This window comes from Centruroides sculpturatus, unplaced genomic scaffold (assembly GCF_000671375.1).
Source record: "Centruroides sculpturatus isolate CEXI.00-Female unplaced genomic scaffold, Cexi_2.0 scaffold50, whole genome shotgun sequence".
Classification (NCBI taxonomy): domain Eukaryota; kingdom Metazoa; phylum Arthropoda; class Arachnida; order Scorpiones; family Buthidae; genus Centruroides; species Centruroides sculpturatus.
In genome coordinates, this window is record NW_019384891.1 from 85,787 (window position 1) to 112,784 (window position 26,998).

Sequence of the window (26,998 nt, forward strand, 5' to 3'; positions counted from 1 at the left end):
ATTACCATTAGTACAATGTAATAAATAAATAATTGATTTAAAAATCCAAACTAACTTACACACATGGATAATAATCTATTTCAAAGTATGCCTGTGTAAATTATACTGTAAATTCTCATTAGAACTTTAAATAAACTTATTCCAAACAATATTTTATAAAGAAAAGAGAAAAATATAATTTTTTATTGAATTTTTAAAAATGTAAGCTATTTACAGAAATATAAAAGCATTATATATTATTTTGATCTAATTTTTAGAATACATAGACTAATAAAACATTTCTGTATTAATATTACAGTAATAATATAGATCACTAAAGTTGTTCAATAAAAAAATTCTTGTCCTGCTACTTTTAGTAATTCAAAGAATTAAATATTAATTATATAAAAATAACAGTATTAATTAAGATTTATCATATATATATATAAATGATAAATGAATTAATTTTTAACAGTCCTTTAGATTCTGTAATTTAATGATATAATCCAATTTCATTCAAGTTTCTTTATTTGGATTAAACAAAGTTATATGCTGTGGGTTCCAATATAAATTCGAAGCTTGAAATACTAATGACCAAACGTAAGGAGTAAAAAATTCCTCTGGCTGCTCTTCTTCAACATATTTGAACTTCAACTCAGGAAATTTCTGGAATATATATATTTACTTATTAACCTTTCAGTAATAAATTTTTTTACTAATTTTTTTTATAATCTGTTAACACATTGAGACATTGAAATTGCATCATGAACAATTTTTTAAAATAGATATATGCTGCTTTGGGAATTCAGAATCAAATATGGGTGAAAAGTCCCAAAAACTTTTTGTGGACAGTATATCCCAAATATTTCGGTCTTGCTCCTCACCACCCAGCTACCACCTAATATGGTCCTGGCCAAGCCAATAATAGTACAAAAAAATCCCTCTTAATGCCTTCAGGGCAGGACCATATTAGGTGGTAGCTGGGTGTATATATAATATATAATTTTTTCATTTGTGGCTCCTCCTGCCCTGAAGGCATTATTATTTATATATTTTATAAATAAACTAGCTGATGAGCCCGGCGTTGNTGTTAAATATGAGGATTATACACTTTGCCTTCATTCTGTCTTTTTTTTTTTTTTTGCTCATCAGCGATTTGTGGCCCAAAACCCGATAATTTCTTCCAATGTGGCCCAGAGAGACTAGAAGGTTGGACACCCCTACAGTAGAGGAATAAAGTATTTTTAAAATGTGTTAGATTGGCCAGTTGGTGTGATAAACCCTTATGTAAGATAACCTTTGTAATAAGATAACAAACATTAAAACAAAAACCATATAAAGAGTTTGGTTATTTCAGTCTACCATTGTCACATTTATTGCAAAACTTGGATGGTACAAAATGACACAATTTCATTGCTCAACTAAACACCAATTAAATATGATATTTAAAATTTTTTAAGATATATTTTTTTTATTAATCATTGAAGACAAGTCTGTCCAAAAGGGACCACCATTTATTTTGTATTCCAGACTTTACACATACACATCCAATTGGCCATATGGATAAAGAGTAAGATGTCTGTGTGTCACCGATTTCTTTTAATTGGATGTTTGTGTTTTTTAAAGGGCTTTTTTTTTTTACCTCTGGCAGCATGAAGCCTAAAAAGGAAGGCCTGTCGCCATGGATGTGTATGTGTAAAGTCTGGAATACAAAATAAATGGTAGTCCCTTTTGAACAGACTTGTCTTCAATGATTAATAATAATCTTGCTATCAGATGAAAAAATCAACAAAAAAAAAAATTTTACATTATTATTATTAAAATATTAATTTAAAAAGAAAAAAACTTATTTTCAAGTTAACAAAAAATATATTTATTATGAAAATTTTTTGGCTAATTTTGACTATCTTTAGCATCAAACAAAAACAGAATAAAATACTTTACAATTTAACTTTGGAATGTTTTCCTTCAACATTTAATATTAGAAAAAAGATTTCAAATAATTAATTGTTATGGAAGCAATGTATAGTCTTGTTATATATTCTGGCTACTATATACTGCAGTAAGTTGTAAGTTAAGTGTAAGTGGTGTCAGATGTTTTTTCCCATCTAAAATGCATAGCATTAAAGGTTATTAAAGTTGACTTAATGGTCTTAGTTCCTTTTTTTAAAAAAACAAATATTGAAGAGATATGACATTTATGTATGTTACTAGTCTCTATGACATCCATTGGCCAGAATATATAACAAAAAAGTACATGCTTATAAAAAATAAAAATGTTTGTTTGGTAATTGAAATTTAAAAAGTTATTCTTTACTGATTACACACACAAACAAACAAACAAACAAAAAAAGGGCAGTTTTTTCAAGCTCCGATGGTCCATAAAACAAAGACAAGTGTAAATAACAAAATGAATTTATTACCAAAAATTAGATACAAACATGGTTACTTTCAACAGAAAAAGTGATTAGGAGGGCAGAGGGTTGAGACTAATGATGATCTTCAAAACAACGTTAAGGTCCACTGGTGGCAACATTCTATGAAGAGGAAATTGCAAAGCTCATCCACAGATATGACAAATGCCTCAATCTTCACAGTGATTATGTCAAAAAGTAATCATGTTTGTACCTAACTTTTGGTAATAAATTCATTTTGTTATTTACACTTGTTTTATGGACCATCAGAGCTTGAAAAAAAACGGCCTATGTATATATAATCAGTAAAGTATATAATCTTCTGATGACATAAATAAAGCATACTCCTAGATATATATGATATTTCTAGGAAAAAAAACAGGATATATGACATACCATTACATATCCTCCACTACAGCCCTGATAATGTTAATTTTATTGTGATTTTATTAAGTCTAATTTTTTACCATTTTTGCATAAATTTAACATCATGGTTTTAACATGATAACTACATTACATTCCATATATTGTAACTAATTTCAAAATTATGAATCATCAAAGCAAACTATTCCTCAAACAAAATTTTTTGTTAATAAAATACATAAGATTAAAATTAAAAAACATTCTAAATCATATTATATTTAAATGTAAAAATAATTCAAAAGATTCTGTCAAATAGGAACAAATTTATAAAATCATTTTTGATCAAATATTTGGTCAAATATGATTTCATAATCATATGTAGCCAAAACAGTTCATTTTTAATAAAAGATTGCTTTTTTTTACTGTTATATTTCACTAGTATAGCAATATTTTATGTAACAGCCAATAAGAGTAGAAACAAAATGACATTCTCTCTACTACATGCCTACAATATACTTCAATAGGTATTAGCTCATGAATATCTTGAGTTAACATTTGAAAATAATTTTTTGAATGATTTTTGAAAATGAGTAATTTTTCAAAATCTTTTTTGTTGAATGAAAAATATTCATTTCTTTTAAGAAGTATTTATTCAACAAAAAACTTGTTTAGGCTTTGAATGAACTTTCTACTTGTATTTATCACTAGCAGCTAATATTAAATAAAAACTCAAAATAAGTATAATTCTTACTTTTAATTTATCACAAGGCCATTGTAAAGTAGCCTGTTTTATAATTTCAGAAACTTCAGCTACTGATAAATTTTTATCAGCTGTTTCTAGTTTTGATGAAAAGAATACTAAAACCTGAAACAGAAAAATAACATTTAAAATTTACTTTTTATGCTTTATTTTCCTACATTAAAAATTAAATAAAACATATTTGTCTTTTTTATATTCCAAGCAGTATATTAAGTATTACAATTTTTAAGTTTAATAAAAACACATACTGTATCTATATTTTGAATGATATCTTGAAAAGTTGGATGAGTACGAAAAATTTCAAACACATGACGTTTATATAATAAAGTATACAGAAGATTTGGATTATGTGCAAGTTGAGCAGTTAAACAAGAATTTAAGATTTCTAATACCATACGTAATACTNTTAATACAAATATGCATCATCATACTAAAACTACACTAAGACATACATAGAATGAAAACTATGAAATAATCATTTTTCAAATGATTATTTCATAGTTTTCATTCTATTTAACAACAAATTTATCAATAAAGTTTTTTTACTGATTATATTAACTCGTTTATCATTATTATTAACACTTACCTAACAAATCTTTGACATACATATGGATGGAGTCTTTTGAAGTGATTTGACATATTTGCCAAAGCTGCTAAACAATTTGTATGAAGATATTTATCCTAAAAATTTTTAAATATTAAAATAAAGCTTAGACAAAACAAACTAGACTTAAAACATATATAAAAAAATTTATCAATATAATAATGTTAGTTCATTTTATTAAAACTTGCTAGAAAAAGTGAGAAAGGTGTTATTATTATTATTATCTAGAAGTTCTAGCTTACAGCACATAGTATTGTAAAAAATCATCATATTAAGAAAACAATATTTTCAAATTACCAATCAAAGTTACTTAAAATACTTTATAAAACATTACAGTAAAAGAAATATAAGAAATATATATAACAACTATAAGAAAACAAAATAATTTTTACTGGAGTTTCTTCAGAAAAATTCATAATTCAAGTGCTTTTAAGGTTTAGCAAAATCATCATCAGATAAAATGTTTCAGACAATATCAAAAATCCTTCAATCCGTATAAAGTAGGCACATAGCTTGATTACAAAAAAAAAACCACAAAAAATATAAAATAAGTGTATTAGGCCAAGTCTTTCTGCTTTTTACATAAAATTAAACACAAAATATGCTATTAATACTTTTTCTTCTTATTTACAAACTTTTCCATATCATAGGAAAAGTTTACTGTCCTTATTAATTACACTAATCTTTCATATGAATCCAAAACTTTCCCACATGGGATATGTTCCTATGTGGGAAAGTACCCAACTCTTGTAACATTTTAGTTCCTCAACTTTATTTTGATTTCTTTGTTTAAGTCAGTGATTCCCAAACTTTTTAGAGCCACTGCTCCCTTGGTTCCATAAATTTATATCCAACACACCAGTTGTACTCCAATGACCTTTAACTCATTTTCCTTGTAAGAAAATTTTAGAAAAACTCTTCTACAAACCTCACACTTTGTGTCTTTACTGTACATTGTTTTGTACACCTGAAAACTGTTAAATGCAATGTTTCTCCTTAACTGTTTTAACAAAGGAAAGGGAATGCTTTATCAATGACCTCAATCCTTTCCTATGGTCACACTGTTTGGTCAGTACCCTGCCTCAGTGCCCACTGCCATCCACTTGCTTTTTTTTGCCCTCCCCTTGATTTACTCACTGCCCATAGGGAACAGTAGTACCCACTTTAGGAACTATTGATTTAGGCCATTATTTTTCTTCTGATGTTATGGTTTTTAATCATTTTATACTATTCACATTTTTGACAAAACACTTTTTTTCTAGTTACATAATAAGAGTTATTCNGCAAAGAATGAAAACCAAACTAATAAATTAATACATAATTTAATTGCTTAATTGGGACAGTAGCAGAAAAGGAATTTAGCAATTTTTGATATATTTTAGGGATCTTCCAAAAATATGTCAACACTATATACACTAATGTCATGTAGGCCTAACGGTTGGCAGAGACAAAGCAATTTTGTCTTTTGGCTCGGGCAGTTCGATTTTTTTGGAGAGGCCAGCATAGCGGGACATATCACACCAGGACTGAAGTGGACCTGAATGCAAGCTACTGACCCTGGTGTGGTTTGGACTAGACGAACCCCTTAAAAGTGAAGGGACAAAGATCTCCTGGACAATTTTTCGAGGTATCTTGACTGAGTTGGAAGACAGCTAGAGTTCCCTTGGAAGGTATTATGTGCATTATTATGTCTAGATTTGGACAGCAGCCATCCAATTGTTGAGACCAGCATCTGGAGCTGGAGGATTCTATGTATGCTCCCACTGAAGTGGTCCATCTCCAAGTAAAGGAAACTCTGCTAAAAGGAAGACTGTAAGGTGACTTTTGGATGAACCCTTTCCTTTCTTTTTAGTTAGAACATGTTCTAACTAACCTTGATTTACTCACTGCCCATAGGGAACAGTAGTACCCACTTTAGGAACTATTGATTTAGGCCATTATTTTTCTTCTGATGTTATGGTTTTTAATCATTTTATACTATTCACATTTTTGACAAAACACTTTTTTTCTAGTTACATAATAAGAGTTATTCNAATATGAAAATTTTTTGGCTAATTTTGACTATCTTTAGCATCAAACAAAAACAGAATAAAATACTTTACAATTTAACTTTGGAATGTTTTCCTTCAACATTTAATATTAGAAAAAAGATTTCAAATAATTAATTGTTATGGAAGCAATGTATAGTCTTGTTATATATTCTGGCTACTATATACTGCAGTAAGTTGTAAGTTAAGTGTAAGTGGTGTCAGATGTTTTTTCCCATCTAAAATGCATAGCATTAAAGGTTATTAAAGTTGACTTAATGGTCTTAGTTCCTTTTTTTAAAAAAACAAATATTGAAGAGATATGACATTTATGTATGTTACTAGTCTCTATGACATCCATTGGCCAGAATATATAACAAAAAAGTACATGCTTATAAAAAATAAAAATGTTTGTTTGGTAATTGAAATTTAAAAAGTTATTCTTTACTGATTACACACACAAACAAACAAACAAACAAAAAAAGGGCAGTTTTTTCAAGCTCCGATGGTCCATAAAACAAAGACAAGTGTAAATAACAAAATGAATTTATTACCAAAAATTAGATACAAACATGGTTACTTTCAACAGAAAAAGTGATTAGGAGGGCAGAGGGTTGAGACTAATGATGATCTTCAAAACAACGTTAAGGTCCACTGGTGGCAACATTCTATGAAGAGGAAATTGCAAAGCTCATCCACAGATATGACAAATGCCTCAATCTTCACAGTGATTATGTCAAAAAGTAATCATGTTTGTACCTAACTTTTGGTAATAAATTCATTTTGTTATTTACACTTGTTTTATGGACCATCAGAGCTTGAAAAAAAACGGCCTATGTATATATAATCAGTAAAGTATATAATCTTCTGATGACATAAATAAAGCATACTCCTAGATATATATGATATTTCTAGGAAAAAAAACAGGATATATGACATACCATTACATATCCTCCACTACAGCCCTGATAATGTTAATTTTATTGTGATTTTATTAAGTCTAATTTTTTACCATTTTTGCATAAATTTAACATCATGGTTTTAACATGATAACTACATTACATTCCATATATTGTAACTAATTTCAAAATTATGAATCATCAAAGCAAACTATTCCTCAAACAAAATTTTTTGTTAATAAAATACATAAGATTAAAATTAAAAAACATTCTAAATCATATTATATTTAAATGTAAAAATAATTCAAAAGATTCTGTCAAATAGGAACAAATTTATAAAATCATTTTTGATCAAATATTTGGTCAAATATGATTTCATAATCATATGTAGCCAAAACAGTTCATTTTTAATAAAAGATTGCTTTTTTTTACTGTTATATTTCACTAGTATAGCAATATTTTATGTAACAGCCAATAAGAGTAGAAACAAAATGACATTCTCTCTACTACATGCCTACAATATACTTCAATAGGTATTAGCTCATGAATATCTTGAGTTAACATTTGAAAATAATTTTTTGAATGATTTTTGAAAATGAGTAATTTTTCAAAATCTTTTTTGTTGAATGAAAAATATTCATTTCTTTTAAGAAGTATTTATTCAACAAAAAACTTGTTTAGGCTTTGAATGAACTTTCTACTTGTATTTATCACTAGCAGCTAATATTAAATAAAAACTCAAAATAAGTATAATTCTTACTTTTAATTTATCACAAGGCCATTGTAAAGTAGCCTGTTTTATAATTTCAGAAACTTCAGCTACTGATAAATTTTTATCAGCTGTTTCTAGTTTTGATGAAAAGAATACTAAAACCTGAAACAGAAAAATAACATTTAAAATTTACTTTTTATGCTTTATTTTCCTACATTAAAAATTAAATAAAACATATTTGTCTTTTTTATATTCCAAGCAGTATATTAAGTATTACAATTTTTAAGTTTAATAAAAACACATACTGTATCTATATTTTGAATGATATCTTGAAAAGTTGGATGAGTACGAAAAATTTCAAACACATGACGTTTATATAATAAAGTATACAGAAGATTTGGATTATGTGCAAGTTGAGCAGTTAAACAAGAATTTAAGATTTCTAATACCATACGTAATACTTCTTCTAAAATAGAAAGATCTTGCATCTGAAAATATAATATATAATAATTAATGATTGTATATTATATTTGTGTGTTCCAAAATATAAAACATTAAACAACATTACAAAACTTTCACTTATTGCAATCAGAAATTCATTCATAATGATCATTACATTACTAATGATAAGTTTGAATTTACTTAGATTAATAATGGTCAATTGACAAAACAGATAACAGTTAATTACAAGCTATGTCATCCCAATAAAAACATTAACATAAATCAATTTAAATCATCCAATCAAATAAGATGTTTACTCTTAGTAGGTTAAACATTTATTTTATCTTGCACTCAATACTGTTTACAGTGCTATAGTTTAAATTTCAATTTATAATACTTGTTACTTCTTTCATAGGCTAGCTATTTCCTGTTGTTGAAGATAAATCTTCATTATTATTTATTAAAAGTATAGTACTGTACTATACCCCTTAGCATAATGGAAGAAAAAAAATAAAAAATTCAAAGATTTGTTCTTTAACACGTTCACTGTGTTGCAAGGCACATGTGACTCGTATGGACATGCCTAGTTAGAGCTACAGACTTAATTGCTTGTTTTTCCATGGGGCAGCGCATATCTTTTGATAACACAATTCTACAAACATTATATGTGATATATCGATATTATTTTATTAGGAGCAATAAAATATATTAATTTAATATGGGTGACTCACGCCACTCTGTACTAAAATAGACTATGAGTCACCTGTGACTCGTAACGCCCAGCAGCTGCCTAAATGTTTATCTTCTGACGCCATGAATGTGTTAAAAATAAAATTAAAAATAAAAATTTTGAAATGCTACAATAAGTTGCCAAAAACGAGTCTATGCACAGTTAAAAATTCCATAGCCAATTATGTACAAGATTTTGAAAATGTTAGGGGGAAAAAGAGCACGTGCATGATTCACAAAAGAAATTGAATCAGAAAAGGTAAGTGAAGCTGAATTAGTTTTGAAGCTTTGCTTTAGAATAATATTTGTGAATAAATGCACCTATTAATGGGTTGCTAATGCAACATAAACAGAAGAATTACTAAAAATTCTTCTGTTTATGTTGCATTAAAAGAATTAATAACTAAAAATGTGGAAAAGAAAGATTTTATTGCAACCAATAGATGGTTCATCCAGTGGAGAAAATGAGAGAACATTGTGTACAGATGCACTCATAGTGAGAAGTTGTGATTATGCATTAGCTGAATTATGGATAAAGTCAGAATAGCCAGAATAGCCAAAACTGCATTGCTGAATATCTACAATGCAGACAAAATAGCACTTTATTTTCAGTGCTAAGGGATTTAAATCAATAAAGGAATGTGCTACAGTTTTTTTTTCTGTGCTAATATAGAAGGCCAGAAACAGACTTCTAATGATTGAAAAAAAAAAAGTAAAAATCCTAGATTTTTTAAGAGTTAAAACACAAAAGACAACTGGAGACAATCAATATATTTACAATGAAATAATGACAGCAAAAATAATATAGTTGAATATTCTTTCAAGTTTCTTCAAAATTCCTTCCATATATTTGAAAAAATTTTAACACATTTTTAGATGTAAAACTAAAATTTATAATTAAAACCTTGAAATTAGAACTTTAACAATATTAAATTAAAGGTTAAAGTCAAAAATTAAAATGCTTTTAAATGAATTAAAAATTGCAGAAAATGTGAAAGTCACTCACAGTTAAATATTAATTAAATATCTGATAAGTATGGTTTTTCCACTATATGTTATTGTAATAATAATACTTGTAAATGGTCATAATGGTACACAAATATTTAGTTTATTTTATTTGCAGTCAAACTTAGCATCCTATGTATAGGATGAAACACATCACCTACAACAATATCAGTTTTAGATTATCTTTCAATTTTGCAGAAAATAAATAGAAGGGTGTTTGTAAATTTGGACAATGCTATTGATTACTTATTTTCTGAAGAATTGAAAACTGAATTAGCTGCAATCCCACAGGCATTGAGGAACTTACTGACTATGATGAAGTTCAAACTGATGAAATTGATGTTTTGGATGACCCAGAATATTTTGAAATTATGGTGCCAAATGAAATATCTGAGTGTAATCAGCCATGAATATTAGTCAATTACAACAAGTGCATGGGGAAAGTGGTGACAAATATTAAAGCATTCAAAACCAATAAGAGGAAAAAAGTGATACTGGTGTCTGATGATAAGAATGATTGATATGGCTGTGTTCAATGCTTTCCAGATTTACAGGAAAATAGAGAAGATAGTATCAATCACCTTCTAAGACATCAGAAACATAATTACATACCTCCAGAAATAAGGTTTGCAGTAAATGCCATTTCATGAAGAAGATTAATACACAAAGGAGATGCCAAAATAAAAATTGTAAAAGTAAACTTCTTATATATTGTAAAAAATGTGATGTGACATTGTGTTCAAACTGTTTTGAGAGTTGTAATGTTCTGAAAATATAATTTCTCTACACAATAATTGAATTTCTTTGTTTTTTTTAAAAACTACACTGGACGACAAAAAAAATAATGCATCATGAAGGACTTGTTGGATTTAAATAAAAATTGGTATGTGACATCGTCATAGCTAGACAGGTATATGATTGCAACCATAAAGCAAAAACATACTTTATTGTGCAGTAATATGCAATACAGTGCAGGTGCTAATATCCCATTGGGTCACCTCTAGCACAGATACAAGCTGTGATATGCCTCAGCATGGAGGCATAAAGGTCATGAATAAGGTTCTGCGGCATATCTGTCCATGCATGATGCAACTGGGACTCAAGATGCGTCAGATTCCATGGCTGTCGCAGCTGGCGACCCAGGTGGTCCCACACATGTTCAATTAATGATAAATCTGGAGACTTGCAGGCCAAGGAAGTGTGGCAACGTTACATAGGCATGCTTGGGAGACCGCTGCGGTGTGAGGCCGGGCATTATCCTGCTGGAATATGCCTGTTGGAAACCCTGCCATGAGAAGCAACACATGTGCCAAAGGATGTATTGCACATATCGTTGGGCTGTGAGGGTAGTACGCATGACAACTAGAGGTGTCCTACTGTCGTATGTTATGGCTCCCCATACCATAACACTGGGGATTGGGCCCGTGTGCCGCTCCACAGTATAGGCTGGGTTGACACCTTGACAAGAGGGCTGCCATACTCTCACATGGCCATCATGAGCCCCCGAACAAAAGCAGGATTCGTTGCTGAAGACAATACGCTGCCAGTTGGTAGCTGTCCACGATTGTCAGGCACGACACCACTGCAGACGGAGGCTTCAGTGGGTGGCTGTTAACAGTAAAACACATACTGGTTGCTGGGAGACCAATCAGCCTTCTACTAAGCACCTGAAAATGGTGTGACTGGATACACAGTTCCGTGATGCAGGTGCCACCGCTGCATGAATGGTAGACGATGAAGCTGTATGCGCTGTCCGTGCTTGACGTACGAGATGATCCTCCCTTCTGATGGTCTGTCGATAGCGTCTGGAGCCCGTTTGCTGTTTGTGTGTACCCCTACTTACCCACTGCTCATAACACATCCTAACAGTTCTATCAGAATGGTTCAGATGGTGGCAAATCCGGTGGTATGACCATCCTCCTCCTCTCAATCCAACGATGTGACCTCTCTCAAATTCACTTAACTGAGCATAAGGCACCTGCATAAGGCAATTTTTATTCAAATCCAACAAGTCCTTCATGGTGCGTTATTTTTTTTTGTCGTCCAGTGTATATAAAGTTTGTTTTTATATTACTGTAAAATAAAATAAGAGTTTAAAAATAGGAACATTAGTAGACTTGTGACATCACTTGTAATTCACCTGTGAATATTGATATGATATTGTATCTGCCCAGTGTTCTTTCTATTTATAAGACAGTTAATTATGAGGCCAATATGACAATTAACTTAAATAAACCTAGTCAGGGCATCTTAAGAAACAAAATAAAGCAATACTGAATGTCAACAACTATTCCCATCAACCATCTTTTTTGACCTTGATAATTAAAATAGGGAGACTGTGACAACCTGTTGCTCATCCTTATGCATAATACTTACTTTTTTGTATTTTTTCAGGTAAGTGTAACTTCATTATTATGGCACCAGGTTATTACAGTTTGACAGTGGTTATTGTTTATTTACTTATTTAAATATTGAATATTGTATATCTAGCTATTTGAATGTTGTATAGTGTGTTAATTTTATGTACAGGTATACCTCACCTTATGTCGGTAATTGGTTCCAGGAGAGGCGACGTAAGTCGAATTTACTTGTCTCCAAATCTACTTGTCACTAGGCTAAACCATAAATTACCATTCCTGGTTCTGTATTTTATTTATTAATGCATTTTTAATAATATATGGTTAATAAGGATCTATCAATATTTTAAGCTTACAAACAAATAAATTTTAGTTTTTATTATAGTACAGAAAAAATAATTTAAATTTACGAATGCATGTACTGTAAATACAGTACATACTTGTAAATGTATATATTTTAATATGATTTTATGTGCTTTAAACGCTTTTCTAGTGATATTAGGACTTCAATATTTGTGGCGGACAGACGTAAAGTTGAATAAAATGACTTAAACTTGATTTTTATTTTTCCATATACTTTTTTGACAAATGATGTATAATCGGGAACGACGTAACTCGAAACGACATAAGTCGAGGTATACCAGTATTTCTATTCTATCATTTTGCTCCATGTATAAAAGGTAAAGAATATTGTACTAATTTAAACACTTTTTATTTTATTATGATAAACTTTAAAGTTATAAAAATTTGATGTTCAATGTTGCCTTAATTTTGCTGTCCATGTGCATCAGCTTTTAAAAAATAAATTAATGAACAGAATTTATCAGTTCTTGCACTGAACATTAATATAAAATTGCCTTCTGATATTATAATTTTAAAAATAATAAAACACTAAATACTTTTCTTAAAAGTTAAATGTTTAAGATTGATAATATGCTTAATGTAACAATTGGCTTCAGAAATTAATATTTTTTATTTTCCACAGTCTGTAGTATTAGTTAGGAAAGAAATTCTTATTTCTTGTTATCTGCATTGATGAGGAACAAATTTAACTTCAATAAAAATATGTACTTTAGGAAGCATAATTAGTAATATATTCATTAACTGATTTGAAAGAAATATAATCATATAAAAACATATTATAAAAATATTTTTTTATGAATAAATTCAGCAACAAGTTGATAACATTAATTAAAAAAAATCCCATTTAATAAAAGTATTAATAAAATAAAATCTTAAATTATAAAAACAGCACATACCAAATCTGTTGAGAAATTATCATCTATATCAATCCTAGCATTTTCATTACTAGTTCTCAATTGATACATTATTCTTGACAATCGTTTAGCTAGGTTTTCAAATAAACTGAAATATATAAATTACACAAAACTAATGTAAAATATAAAATTTTCATTTTTTGTTCATTCAAAAATTACACTAAAAAACATTAAATTAGACTAAAAAATACAATGTTTAACACCCAATTTCATACAATACATGCAAGATAAAAGAAAAATTTCTTCCTATATATAGAAAGCATCCATTTCTATCAAATAATTTTTAAGAGAAATTTAAAAATTGAAAGTATCTTACAAAACAATTATTTTTCATTATATAAAATTTATTAAAAAGCCAAATTTTTTATAAATAAAATATTCACTCTATCAGAAAAAAATTATCATTTCTGAATAAAATGTGAAAAATTTGTTGCAATTTATATTAAATAATATAAATGCAACAAATTTTTCATAATACATAATAAAACATTTTTTTTTTTTACTCAGAAAGTATTGATTATTATAGGACACATACACAATAATAGATAAAATCAATATTATAATAGTAAAGTATAATGGAATAAAAGTTATCATAAAATGATATATATATATATAGTTATATAGCATATATATATATTTTATAACATCCATTTCACTTCATTACTTTTGTAATTATATATAATTAATTACTATATATATATAATTAATTACATATGTATATAGTAATTAATTATATATAATTACAAAAGTAATGAAGTGAAATGGATGTTATAAAATATATATATACAGTAAACCCCCATAATACGGTAGATATATTCTGTTTTATATGAATTCATGTTTTATGATCACTTAAATACATGAGCCAATCATAGCCTGGTACATATGCAATTTAGGGACTATGGCTGTTTGAAAGGTTTTCTTCCATAAAATTAATTGATTCTAGACTAATTTGACTCAACATTTCCAAAACATGTATAATTTTTTGAGAAGAATCCATATAGACTATGCTATAAACAAAAAATTGTAGGATTACTTACTGAGTGTGCACCGTTCGACAACGCCATTGATGGTAAAACGTCAGCGATGACGTTTTACCATATTATACAAGTTTCTTTTAGCGTGTTTATACGAATACAATTGCAATTTTTTTGCCATTATATACCTTATTCTACCTCTCATAAGCTCCTTTTTCATTTGATCATTCAATATATTATTAATAATCATACTATTATTGATTATATCTCATAAAATAAATGATTTTGGCATGGATAATAAAAACAAAATACACTGTGAAATAGCAAAAATTTCTTGTTCGTTGCTATATATATATATATAGTCTATTTCATTTAAGTGGGTAATTAATTGGGGCAGATGCTTTATTGGGCCAAATTGCAAAGAATGAAAACCAAACTAATAAATTAATACATAATTTAATTGCTTAATTGGGACAGTAGCAGAAAAGGAATTTAGCAATTTTTGATATATTTTAGGGATCTTCCAAAAATATGTCAACACTATATACACTAATGTCATGTAGGCCTAACGGTTGGCAGAGACAAAGCAATTTTGTCTTTTGGCTCGGGCAGTTCGATTTTTTTGGAGAGGCCAGCATAGCGGGACATATCACACCAGGACTGAAGTGGACCTGAATGCAAGCTACTGACCCTGGTGTGGTTTGGACTAGACGAACCCCTTAAAAGTGAAGGGACAAAGATCTCCTGGACAATTTTTCGAGGTATCTTGACTGAGTTGGAAGACAGCTAGAGTTCCCTTGGAAGGTATTATGTGCATTATTATGTCTAGATTTGGACAGCAGCCATCCAATTGTTGAGACCAGCATCTGGAGCTGGAGGATTCTATGTATGCTCCCACTGAAGTGGTCCATCTCCAAGTAAAGGAAACTCTGCTAAAAGGAAGACTGTAAGGTGACTTTTGGATGAACCCTTTCCTTTCTTTTTAGTTAGAACATGTTCTAACTAACCTTGATTTACTCACTGCCCATAGGGAACAGTAGTACCCACTTTAGGAACTATTGATTTAGGCCATTATTTTTCTTCTGATGTTATGGTTTTTAATCATTTTATACTATTCACATTTTTGACAAAACACTTTTTTTCTAGTTACATAATAAGAGTTATTCAGTGTTTTAGAATTTAGACATATAAAGAAAAATGTTAGAAACAATAATTACCAGCACTCATTATTTCAACAAATTAACCAAACATATATAAATTATATACATTATGTCGTTTTTAACCACTTTTCAAATTAATGTTTAAAATATAAAGTAAATAGGTATGTAATTAGAGTGATACAAGGTATAATATACTGTATCTTCTGCAGAGACTGCAAAATTATATGTAAGACAAGACCAAAATTACAAATTCAATAACAATTTCAAGATGTTTTAAGAGGTTCATCAGATAATGAAATAATGTACTTTAAAATGATATTTGAAAAGTGAAACTCAGAAAGTAATACAATGATAACTATTCTTTCATGGAACAAGAAACCAGTTAAGTAATGTGACTATTTAACTAGAGGCAAAATATTCTGTATGGTTGCAACATCAGAGCCATATAGCCATAGATGCATTACTTACCATATGTATAAAATTCAGTTATCTATGGAGTTATGTATTAAAATTATTTTTGTCGTTCTTAATAATGAAAATAAATGCACATTTTTAACTCAAATTTTAAATTATCAGCCTCTTCCTTTTTTTTATATACTTTCTCCTATTCAGAGCTTATTTAATGCAGTATAGGAAATTCCATGGTTTTTTGGGAGAGTTGTTTTTGTAAGTTTAATTTTTCACAGAGAATAATCAAATTTATTTTTTATTTCAAAGATCAAATGTAAATTTTCATTTCAAAGACATCTTTTTGCTAAAAACTATAACTTTGGCATAAATTTGCCATATTTTAGGTAGAAAATATTAACACAATAAAATAACCAGATACAGTGACAGTGGTACAGTACCTCATATTTAAACAACTAACCTTGAATGTTCCAGAGTTTCAATGCTAAGTTCAATAAAAATTTGATCCCAAGTTCAAATAATACTTCTAAGGTTGAACTTCATGTGCAGTGAAAAATGCATTCACTGCATAAATGCTCCATTGTATGTCCATGTCATCTCTTATTCTCATTGTGAAATCATATCCTGAATTATCTGATGTGTTTTCAGTGCTTTTTTTCACTTTATTCTTGGTGTGTTTGGTTATATATATATATATTTCATGTTGACAAAGTCAGTGGTCAGATAAGCACTATATTTCACAGAGTGCATTAGTAATGACTTTTATTTCAGATGCACACACATCAACACGGATCTCATAGATTGCAATATGCTGTTTTTTATTATGTACCGAAGTATTTAAAAATAAAAAAAATGAAGGCAATATTGGGTATGTTGTTTTGATTGTAACTGGTCTTCCTTTTTCTTATTTCTGTCTTTATAAAGTTCAAATAAAGTTTTGCATAATTCTGGCTCCTTGCTAATTTGTATGATCATTTTACTTATATCAATATGCATTTTTTAAAATACACAGGTACTGTACACCCTTCAGCAGAAATAACACTGACCTGGCATTTCCTTGAAACGATGTTATCATGTTCGTCAAATTTTGCATGTGTGACGACTATAGATTTTGAGTGTATCTCATAGTGTGCAATGGTCATACTCCATCAGGAGATTATCGTGGATGATCCAGTGGGCCAATCATACAGCACAGTGTCACTTTTTGCATCCGTGGACATCTGACTGCTCCCTTATGTTTTTGCAATCTTGTGACATCCATAAAAAATGATGGATATCAAATTGTGCTTGTTTGACATTAGCCTCAGGTGTAAGTTTTGTGTCTTTTACTTTAAAATTTCCTGAGCATTTAACCACATTTGACATTTCAAACTTTAGGAGCATCTTCCCTATACACATTATGAATTTATATTTTTTACTATTTGTATGGCATTGTATTCTTTCCAAAACTCAAAAAATAATATGACTGATATACTTTTTATCCAAAGATATTTTGACTTGATTTTATTCAAACAAAATGTGAAGTAAAAAGTTTAAAATGAGCTTTTAAACCAAGAATACAATCTCATATTAGAAATAATGTGTTAAATTTTAGAACTGTTATAATTAAATCACACATCTATGTTAAGTAACAGCAGCTTTTAAAAATATGCAAAAACTTTGTTTAACCCAATATAATCTTTACTTATTAATCATGGCATTCAAGAAGTGCATGGAAGGAATGAAGCCTAAAAGGAAGGTGTAATCAATGTAATAAATGATTGAGGTGGAAACAAAACTTATCACAAAGCATGAAAGTAGTATATATGTGGCAGATCTGGCAGCCATCTTTAAGATGCCAAAGTCAAAGGTGTGTAACCAATAAATGAAATTTTCATTTTATTATATGGTATTTACATATTTTATATATTGTTTTCATGTTTTCAATTATTATTTAAGGCAATTCATTGTGGTTTTTTTTAACTTTAAATTATGTGTATTTGTTGTTTAAATTTATCAAAATGGGTATTGTTAGGGTCTGGAAATGAATAAATTTCCTTTCCATTAGAAGTAAAAGAAAAATTATGATGTCAAAATGGCTTTTCTTAATTGCAATTTAAATTACAGAGAAAAGTAGAAACTTTATTTAAAAAAAAACACATCTAAAGAAAAACAGACAAAAAACCTACAATTTAAAACTAAAAAATAAAAAAACTTCAAATTTAGATATTTGCTATCTATGCGTCCATTCAATACAACTGACAATAGTTTCTGGAAAAGAAATGTAGAAAGAATATGAACAAAATCTAAAACTTTTCATTATTAATGTCTTGTAATAAACAACTTTTTAAAGATCCATTTTCAGACACATAGTCATCACAAAGTCATTCAAGGTGCATTGAAGAATAAACAGAAGAGACCAAGTTTCTATGAAAAGCCATGGAATCCACATGTCAGACAGCTGAGATAGTAAAGGCACATGCCTGCTATTCTGAAAGACAATATTCAATTCTGAATCTATTCAAATTTTCACAGATAAGTTCACCCAAATATGTTGGACCTTCTCCCCACCACTTAATTGGCTTCACTGTAAGCCTCACTGAACCAATAATGGAAATGGAAAAAGTCCTTTTAGTGCTGAAGGATGAAAATAAAAACTGAAATATTTGGTACTCGGCTTTTGTAAACAATGGTATTACCTCATTTTTGAAAAAAATGATATAGATAAGATAAAGCTTTTCATAAAAAATAAATTATATAGCAATTCATAAACTCAAAATATAAAAGCACTGAAATTATGTTCTTAAGTTTTGAGCTTCATTAAGACTTCATATGTAATATAATTAAAACTAGTTTATTTGTAACACTCAAAGTAAATTTCCACAATATAAACTGTAATTTAAAATTAAATTTTACTTACACGCATTCTTGTCATGTTATATTGAATTGTTCGAATCACTACCAGTACCAAGAGTCCTCCTAATGAAATTTCTGATATTGTTCTTTCAGTATACCAGTTAATATTTTTTAATATCTAATTAAAATTAAATGAAAGTTTATTAATTAAGTTTCTTTCATTTTAAATAAAAAATTGGTTCTGATAAAAGTCTGCAGATTTCATATTCATAATTAATTTTAATGATTAATGTTAAAAATTATTTTTTCAACATTAAATTTTTACTGATTATTTAAGGTTTAATGAATAATTATTAATACAAAATTTTATGTTAATTTCTAGAATATAAAACATTCATTCTGCAGTGTTGCAAAAAACATATTCAGAATTTATATGATTAAGTTAATGAAAATTTTTAAATTAATCTGAAAACTGATTTGGTTAAAGCTGATGTGATTAATTTAAATGAATAGAATTATTACTGTCCCAAATATTACTCAAGATATAAATATCTTAAAATATCGATCTTTTTCATGTAATTCATTTAGTTATTTAATATATCAAATTGCATCTCAATTTAAATAATATTTCAATACAAACTAAAATAAAAGCTTTTATTGAACAATTTCAAAATAGTATAATAAATCAATTAATTAAGAATTTAAAAATTTGTAAAAATTAATGAAATTGATGTAATTAACTAAATTAAATAGATTGGATTAGATTTTTTGAGATTGGTTATCAATAAGGTTATTATTTTTTAATTTAACTCTTTAATTGTTTCAACTGGAATCACTGTGCACATCTATTAAAAGATTTCATTTTTTTTTTTTTGCAATATTTTAATATTGTAAAAAAAAATCCCAAGATGTACTAACAAGTACTAACAAGTAAGAAAAACAAGTACTAACTTAAAAGAATTTCATATAAGGTTTTTAAATGTTATTTGTTTCAAAATTTTTTGGATACCATATAATTTTTCAATTTAAATTCTTATAATCATTATCAATATTAATGTCACATTCTATGCCAACTTCTAATTATTTTTGAAATTTGATTTTTGTTCATTTTGAATTACCGTGGGTGATCAGTTAACGAACATAATCCATTCCAAGACTTTGTTCACTATCCGAATTGTTCATTAACCGATTATCGATTTACCATAGGTTTCTATGGGAATTTGATTAATTCGTTCTGGAGACCCCCCAAAAAATAAAAAAATATATACTTTCTTACTACATTTATTCACATGTAATAATAAAAATCCATATATACATGGTCTTGCATTTTTATTACTCGTGTTTTTTTTCCATTTGTGGGGGTTAAAGAATCTGTCCAATGTCAATTGCTTTTCTGTCTTCTTCATGATTTTTCAGAAGTAATTAATAGCATTGTAATTGTAGAGATCTATAGGCCTATTAACCTCGACCTGGTTTGAATGCCATTTTAAGACCATTGTTCTGACATCCTCCCACTTCTTCAAAAGATCTTTAATAGCAGATATCAACATAAATCCACATTTTCAGAAGAAAACGCAAAAGAATTGTTTATGTCAGAAATATAAAAGGCTGAAATTACAAGGGAGAGTTTCAAAGTTTGGGGGAATACTATCCGATCAGTATATACATGGGTAGAACGTCATTGTCGACGTCTCCCGTACTCCGAAAAGTTTCGAATTGTTGCCTGAGACAAAGGAAGACCAATTGGTATTCATTATTTACGTCACTTCCTCTTGTGTTTGTTCAGTGACATGTTCGTTGTCCGATCATAAAAGTCTTTCGCGAAAGTGTTCATTATCCAATTTGTTTGTTAACCGATCACCCACTGTATTTTTCTAATATCAAATTAAAATTATATCAAGCAGACAGTTTTTTCATAAACACATATTAAAACTTTAACAGTATATAAGTTAAATACACTTAATGCCATTTTCAGGAAAAAGAAGAAAATTTCTTCTAACAATAAAGTTCAACAAGAAAAACAAAAATCTGATAAAAGAACTTTTTATAATCAAAAATAAAATTTTTTTTGCTTTCATATGCAGTGTTAGAAATAATGTCTTATTATTTTAATTATCAAATATTCATGACTAATTAGAGTTAAACTAGTTAATTTTGTGACAATACCAAGTGATAATTATCAAGAATAATTAAATGAATGTTTATTATAATATAATAAAATTTAACAGAAAATTATTACATAAAAATACTTACAATATCATGAATAGATTCATTAAATAAATCATCTTCACTAAGAATCAGTAATACTATCAATGCCATATAAATATTATGAGAACTTCTTTCTGGAGCATTATATAATATTTTTAATATTGGTATAACCTTAAGCGAAAAAATTTCATTTAAAAAAATTATTTTCATATTAGAATAACACATACTGTACATTAAAACTAAACTTTCTAATTATATTTTTCTTTATCATTTGATAAAACTTAACACAGTATAATGCACTTCACAGTACACTTTAGTTAATTTTAAGTTAGGCTATAGAACCAGAAATAATTGATTTTCTTAAATGTAAGAGAATCAAAACTCAAAAATTATTATAAAATTATACCTTGAATATTGACCATTAACAAAATTCACTAAATAAAGTTACCCATGGTAAAAGATATTTTTTACCACAAGTCATATACAAATTTTGCCAGATGGTGCACAGCAAAATTCAAAGATTGATAAAATTGGATAAGCTAGGATTACATCACTGTAACAGTAAAAATTTTTAAAGTTTATATTTCAGATTCAGAATAGGGAAAATTATTAGGAGACAACACAAGTCCTCACACAAAATGCTGAGATAAAAGAAATTTTATAGTTCAATAAGGTTCACATAGTTTTACATAGTTTAAGTAAAAATCTATTTTTTTATTCCCATTTCTTCTCCTGTTACTTTTGATAGATTTTTAATCACTATTAAGGTTATGTAAAAAAATAAACGAGTTACCAAATGCTAATGACACATTTTTCATTGTTGGAATATATGCACTTCTATTCCAATTGTATTTGAATTCAAATTTTTCTTAGAATAATCCATTAAATTTTTGAAAACCATTTTGTATAATCCAGAGTTTCAGATAATGAAGTTTCTATTGTATAATATAGTTTTAACTTTAAAAATTGGAAAGTCAACTACTATTTCTCCATTTTTGAAATAAGAAAATTGCTCTCCATTGTTATAAATGGAACTGTGGAGTCAGAGTTAGAGTCAGTAAAAGAAGACTGATTCCAAATCTTAACAGATTATGATTCTAACAAGTAGTCTAATAATTCACATTGACAATGATGCAATGCCTTGAATCTTGCATTCAATTGATGCAAAAAATAAATAATTAGTATATTTATTATTTATATCCTATATTGATATATAAATGAATGAGTCAGAGTCAAAAGGACGATAAACAAAGGATTTGAAGTTGGAGTCAAAGCATATGTACTGCCTATACTGCCCTGGATATAGTTTCCAAATCCAACATGTTTTACACAACTAAATCAAAATACAATAGCTTCAATTAATATGTAAATTATAGAATTTAATAACTATCTTCGAAGAGGAAATGTACTTACTAAAGCATCCACATCAGTCCTGGATAAAATGAAATTTTTAAATTGTATATTGCGATGTAGTAACAAATATAATAAAAGGGTGGTTTGATCATCACTTAATGTTGATGAAAGTGTTGAATAAAGCTTAGTATAATCTAGCTTGAAAGTTGGAATTGCAACTGAAAGACTTGTATTTGATGAATCTGAAATTTAAAATCAAATATAAAATACTTATACTATTCAGAAGTTTTCTCAATACAATTCAATATAACATTATAAAATTTATACCAGATTATTTGAACTACATTTCACTTGGGAATAATAGTTAATAATTTTTTTTTATAAGTTGAATAAATTATTATTATTATTTTTTTTTGAGTTATACTCGGTTCACACCGGTGGCTGTGTACTATGCCGGACCAGAGTCAAGGCATAGCAACCAAAACAAAACTAAAATTAAATAAGTGTGTCAGTGTCTGAATTCAGGAATTTCCTAACAATGTGGCATGTATTCAATATAGTGGCCTTCTGTGGTGTGATGTATGTATTTCTACTCAATTCTAATGTTCCCAGGCTTTTGTGTAGTGTGTGTGGTATCACACCTGTACAGGAAAGAACAACAGGTACAATAAGCACCCTGTCCATCCTCCACAGATGCCTTATTTCCTGGGCGAGTTCTGTGTACTTGCTAATTTTTTCAGTGCATGTGTTTTGTACATTGTGAGTGTTTGGAATGGCTATGTCTATAATGTATGTGATTTTATTGTGTTTGTCAATGAGTGTGATGTCTGGTCTGTTGTGGTAAATTGTTTTATCTGTGATTATGGCTCTGTCGTAATACATTTTGTGCGTGTTATTTTCCAATACTGTCTGTGGAATATACTTGTAGTATGGTTCGTGGATGTCTGCCAATTTGTGTTTCTTTGCAAGCTCTTGGTGTATTATATTTGCTACTTGATTGTGTCTATGTAAGTAATCTGTCTGTGCCAAGAGCTTGCAACCAGAAGTGATGTGTTGTATAGTTTCTGGCATGATGTGACATTTTCTGCATGTGTCATTTGTGAGTGTTGTATCTTTGAGTATGTGTTTTCTGTAGTTTTTAGTATTTATGACCTGATCCTGTATGGCAATCATGAATCCTTCCGTCTCCCCAAAGAGGCATCCCCGATCTAACCAGCTGTTTGACGCAGTTTTGTCAACAAAATCCTGGGCCAGGTCGTAAGGATGCCTGCCATGGAGAGCCTTTTGAGCCCATGATTGCTTAATGTTGTCTATGCTTTTTATATGTTGTGTCATGTCTGTATGTTGTGAGTGTAAGTTTAATGGTGTGTTATTTGAGTCTGCTAGAGTTACTGCTTTATGTAACTGTGATGTTTCTTGTTTCTTGTAGAAAAACTCTCGCAGTGACTGTATTTGTTTGTAGTGAAGGTTAACTATGTCAATCAGGCCACGTCCGCCTTCTTTACGTGGAAGGGTTAATCTTTCTGTGGCGGATTTAGGATGATGTTGTTTATGCTTAGTAAGTGTTGTTCTTGTTTTCCTTTGGAGTTGCTCGAGATCTGTGTGAGTCCAATGTATAACTCCAAAAGAGTATGTGAGTACTGGGATGACATATGTGTTTATTGCTTTAACTGTGTGTTTTGCATTTAACTGTGTTCTAAGTATAGCGTTTAACCTACTTTGGTATTCTTTAATTAATCGTTGCTTTATTTGTGTATGTTCTGTTAGTTTGGCCTGTTGGAATCCTAAGTACTTGTAGAACTCGCCCTCTTCCATGGATTCAATAACGTCTCCATTTCCAAGTGCAAAATCTTCTTTCTTCAGGATTCCTTTTTCTATGTGAAGTGTTTTGCATTTGTCTAAGCCAAACTCCATTTGTATGTCCTTAGTGTATGAATGTGTGATTTGTAGGAGTTGATGAAGTTGTTTTTGTGTGGATGCATAAAGTTTTATGTCGTCCATGTACATGAGATGTGAGAGTGTAAACTGTGTTGTTTTTTCGTGTCTGATATTGTAGCCGTATTGCGTGTTGTTTAACATGTTGGATAATGGATTCAGGGCTAGGCAGAACCAGAGAGGACTCAAGGAATCTCCTTGAAAAATTCCTCGCCTAATGAATATTTCGTTTGTTTGTATGGAAGTGTTACTAACCCTGAGATGTAGTGTTGTTCTCCAGTGCTGCATAGTGTTTTCGAAGAATGCAATGAGTGATGGATGTATTTTGTACATGTGTAGAATATGTAGCAGCCAACTGTGTGGAACACTGTCGAATGCTTTTCTGTAGTCTATATATGCCATGTGTATGTTTCTGTGTTGTTTGTGTGCTTGCCGTAGAATGACTGAATCTATGAGTAACTGTTCTTTGCATCCCCTGTGATTTCTACGGCAACCTTTTTGTTGTTCTGTAAGAATGTCGTGTTCTTCAACATGTTTGTATATTTTGTTTGTGATACAGGATGTCAATAATTTGTAGAGTGTTGGAAGACATGTAATTGGTCTGTATTGTGTGGGGTCTGTGGTTTTGTTGTTTTTAGGTTTCATGTAGGTGATGCCCTGAGTAAGAAATTTTGGCATGTCTTGTGGATTGATGATGATGTGTGTTAGATGTTTAGCTAGTTCCTGGTGCAGTGATGTAAACTTTTTGTACCAGAAATTGTGAATGTTGTCTACACCAGGTGTCTTCCAGTTGTGTGTTCTGTTAACAGCGTAGCGAATGTCGTGTACGTTTATTTCAGCACAGGGCATAGTTGGTATGTTGTGCAAGTTTCTGTTCTCCTCCTCGATCCAGCCTGCATCAGCATTGTGTGTAACAGCATTGGACCAAAGAGAAGACCAATAAGTTGTGAGTTCTTCTTCTGTTGGTGTGCCACTGTGCTGTGTATCAGTGTTTGTTTTGGTACTGATTTGTCTGTAGAAAAGTTTTTCATTGTTTGTGAATAATTTATTTTGTTGTTTTCGTAGTGTACATGTTTTGTATCGTTTGAGTCTACGTGCTTTGGCTGCGAGTTTTTGTTTTAGTGTATCGATGTATTCTGTAATGTGTGTGTTGTGATGTTCGTGTTTTGTGTGTGTTTTGATTTTCTTGAAAATGTTTTTGAGTTGTTTCTTTAATTTGGGTGTTATGTTGTTTTTAGTGTATTGTGTCAGCCTGCCTAATTGCTGTCTAATGTCATTTATTTGTGTTTCTATTCTTCTCTGCCAGGCAGGCTTGTGATAGGATTGTGTTTTGTGTCTGTCTGTCTGTGAGTGTATTTTCAGTCCATGGTGTATTACTACTGTGACTGCCCCGGCATAAACTAATGTATGAATGTCTGTAAGTGTAGAAATTGAATTAATGTAGTTTGGTAGTAAGTGAGTGTTTACATAATTTAGTGTTTACATAATTTAGTGTTTTCCTACTACCTTTGACGTGTTGATTTTCTGTATTCGTGGTCTTTGTGTGGGATCTGTGCCTGTATATTTAGTGAGTGTTTCCTGCAATATAAGTGAGAGAGTATTAACTAATTCTATGTCTATGTTATCAGTGATCGATGAGGAAGTGCCTGTAGTATCATTGGTTGTAGTTGTTGTATGTGTGCTATTATCAATGCTTGTTGCTGGATTATCCTGACAGGTTAAGTGATCTTCATTAATAATGTTAAATGTTTCTGTCTGTTGATGTATTTGATCAGCAATCTGTTGTTTGATAAGTTCAAGTGTTGTTTGTGGAATAAGGTTGTTGTGTATAATTGTTCTCTTTTGATCAACAACCCTTTGTTCGGTGACAGTGAGATGAGGATATTGTTGTGTAAATCTATGGTGTAGTTGTTGTCTGTATGCTGTCATGTTTGTTTCGAGTTTTGTGATTGCATAGTAAGTGTGGTTGATAAACTCATTCATTTCTGTTGTCCATTTCATCCGTTGGCGTGGTTTTCCAGCCTTTGTGGTATGTGGATGCATTGCCACAGAAACACCAAGGCTAGGTTGATTCCTCACATCTGTTGAGGGCATTGCAGTAGCCATACTTGGGCCAGTGCTGCTTTCGCCACTGGTAACCAAGGGAGACTGGAGCCTATTTTTCGAACGTGAGCCTCTGCCTAACCCACGAATGCAGACCTTGTTAACCCGGGCGACGTCCGAGCCGGTATCATACTTAGATCTGGTTACTACCATGATAATTAATTATCTACACATAATGTGGGTGTGTGGTCACTCTTAGCTTCATTTCTCCCCATAGACCTTACTGGCATGGGTGTCCCTACTAGGAGCTTGCGCTCCAGCCTGCATTGCCCTATGGTTCAGTAAAATTACTGGGCTCTCCCACCACGACCAGGTGGTGACTACGGGAGAGTTATTATTATTGTTGTGTTTAGTGGGTTATACTCGGTACACACCGGTGGCTGTGTACTATGCCGGACCAGAGTCAAGGCATAGCAACCAAAACAAAACTAAAATTAAATGTGTGTGTCAGTGTC

At 29.8% G+C, this 26,998-nt stretch overlaps 1 protein-coding gene across 1 annotated transcript in view; it reads right to left on the bottom strand.

Moving 5' to 3' along the window:
- Nucleotides 1-233: 233 nt before the first annotated feature.
- The window catches only part of LOC111631229 (dymeclin-like), an 89,806-nt gene continuing 63,041 nt past the window's right edge, over nt 234-26,998 (bottom strand). The window contains 7 exon segments of the mRNA XM_023375428.1: nt 234-645; nt 3,508-3,621; nt 3,765-3,980; nt 4,108-4,197; nt 19,009-19,122; nt 21,198-21,323; nt 22,566-22,747. Of these exon segments, the coding sequence (XP_023231196.1) occupies nt 496-645; nt 3,508-3,621; nt 3,765-3,980; nt 4,108-4,197; nt 19,009-19,122; nt 21,198-21,323; nt 22,566-22,747 (992 nt within the window). The 3' untranslated portion in view covers nt 234-495.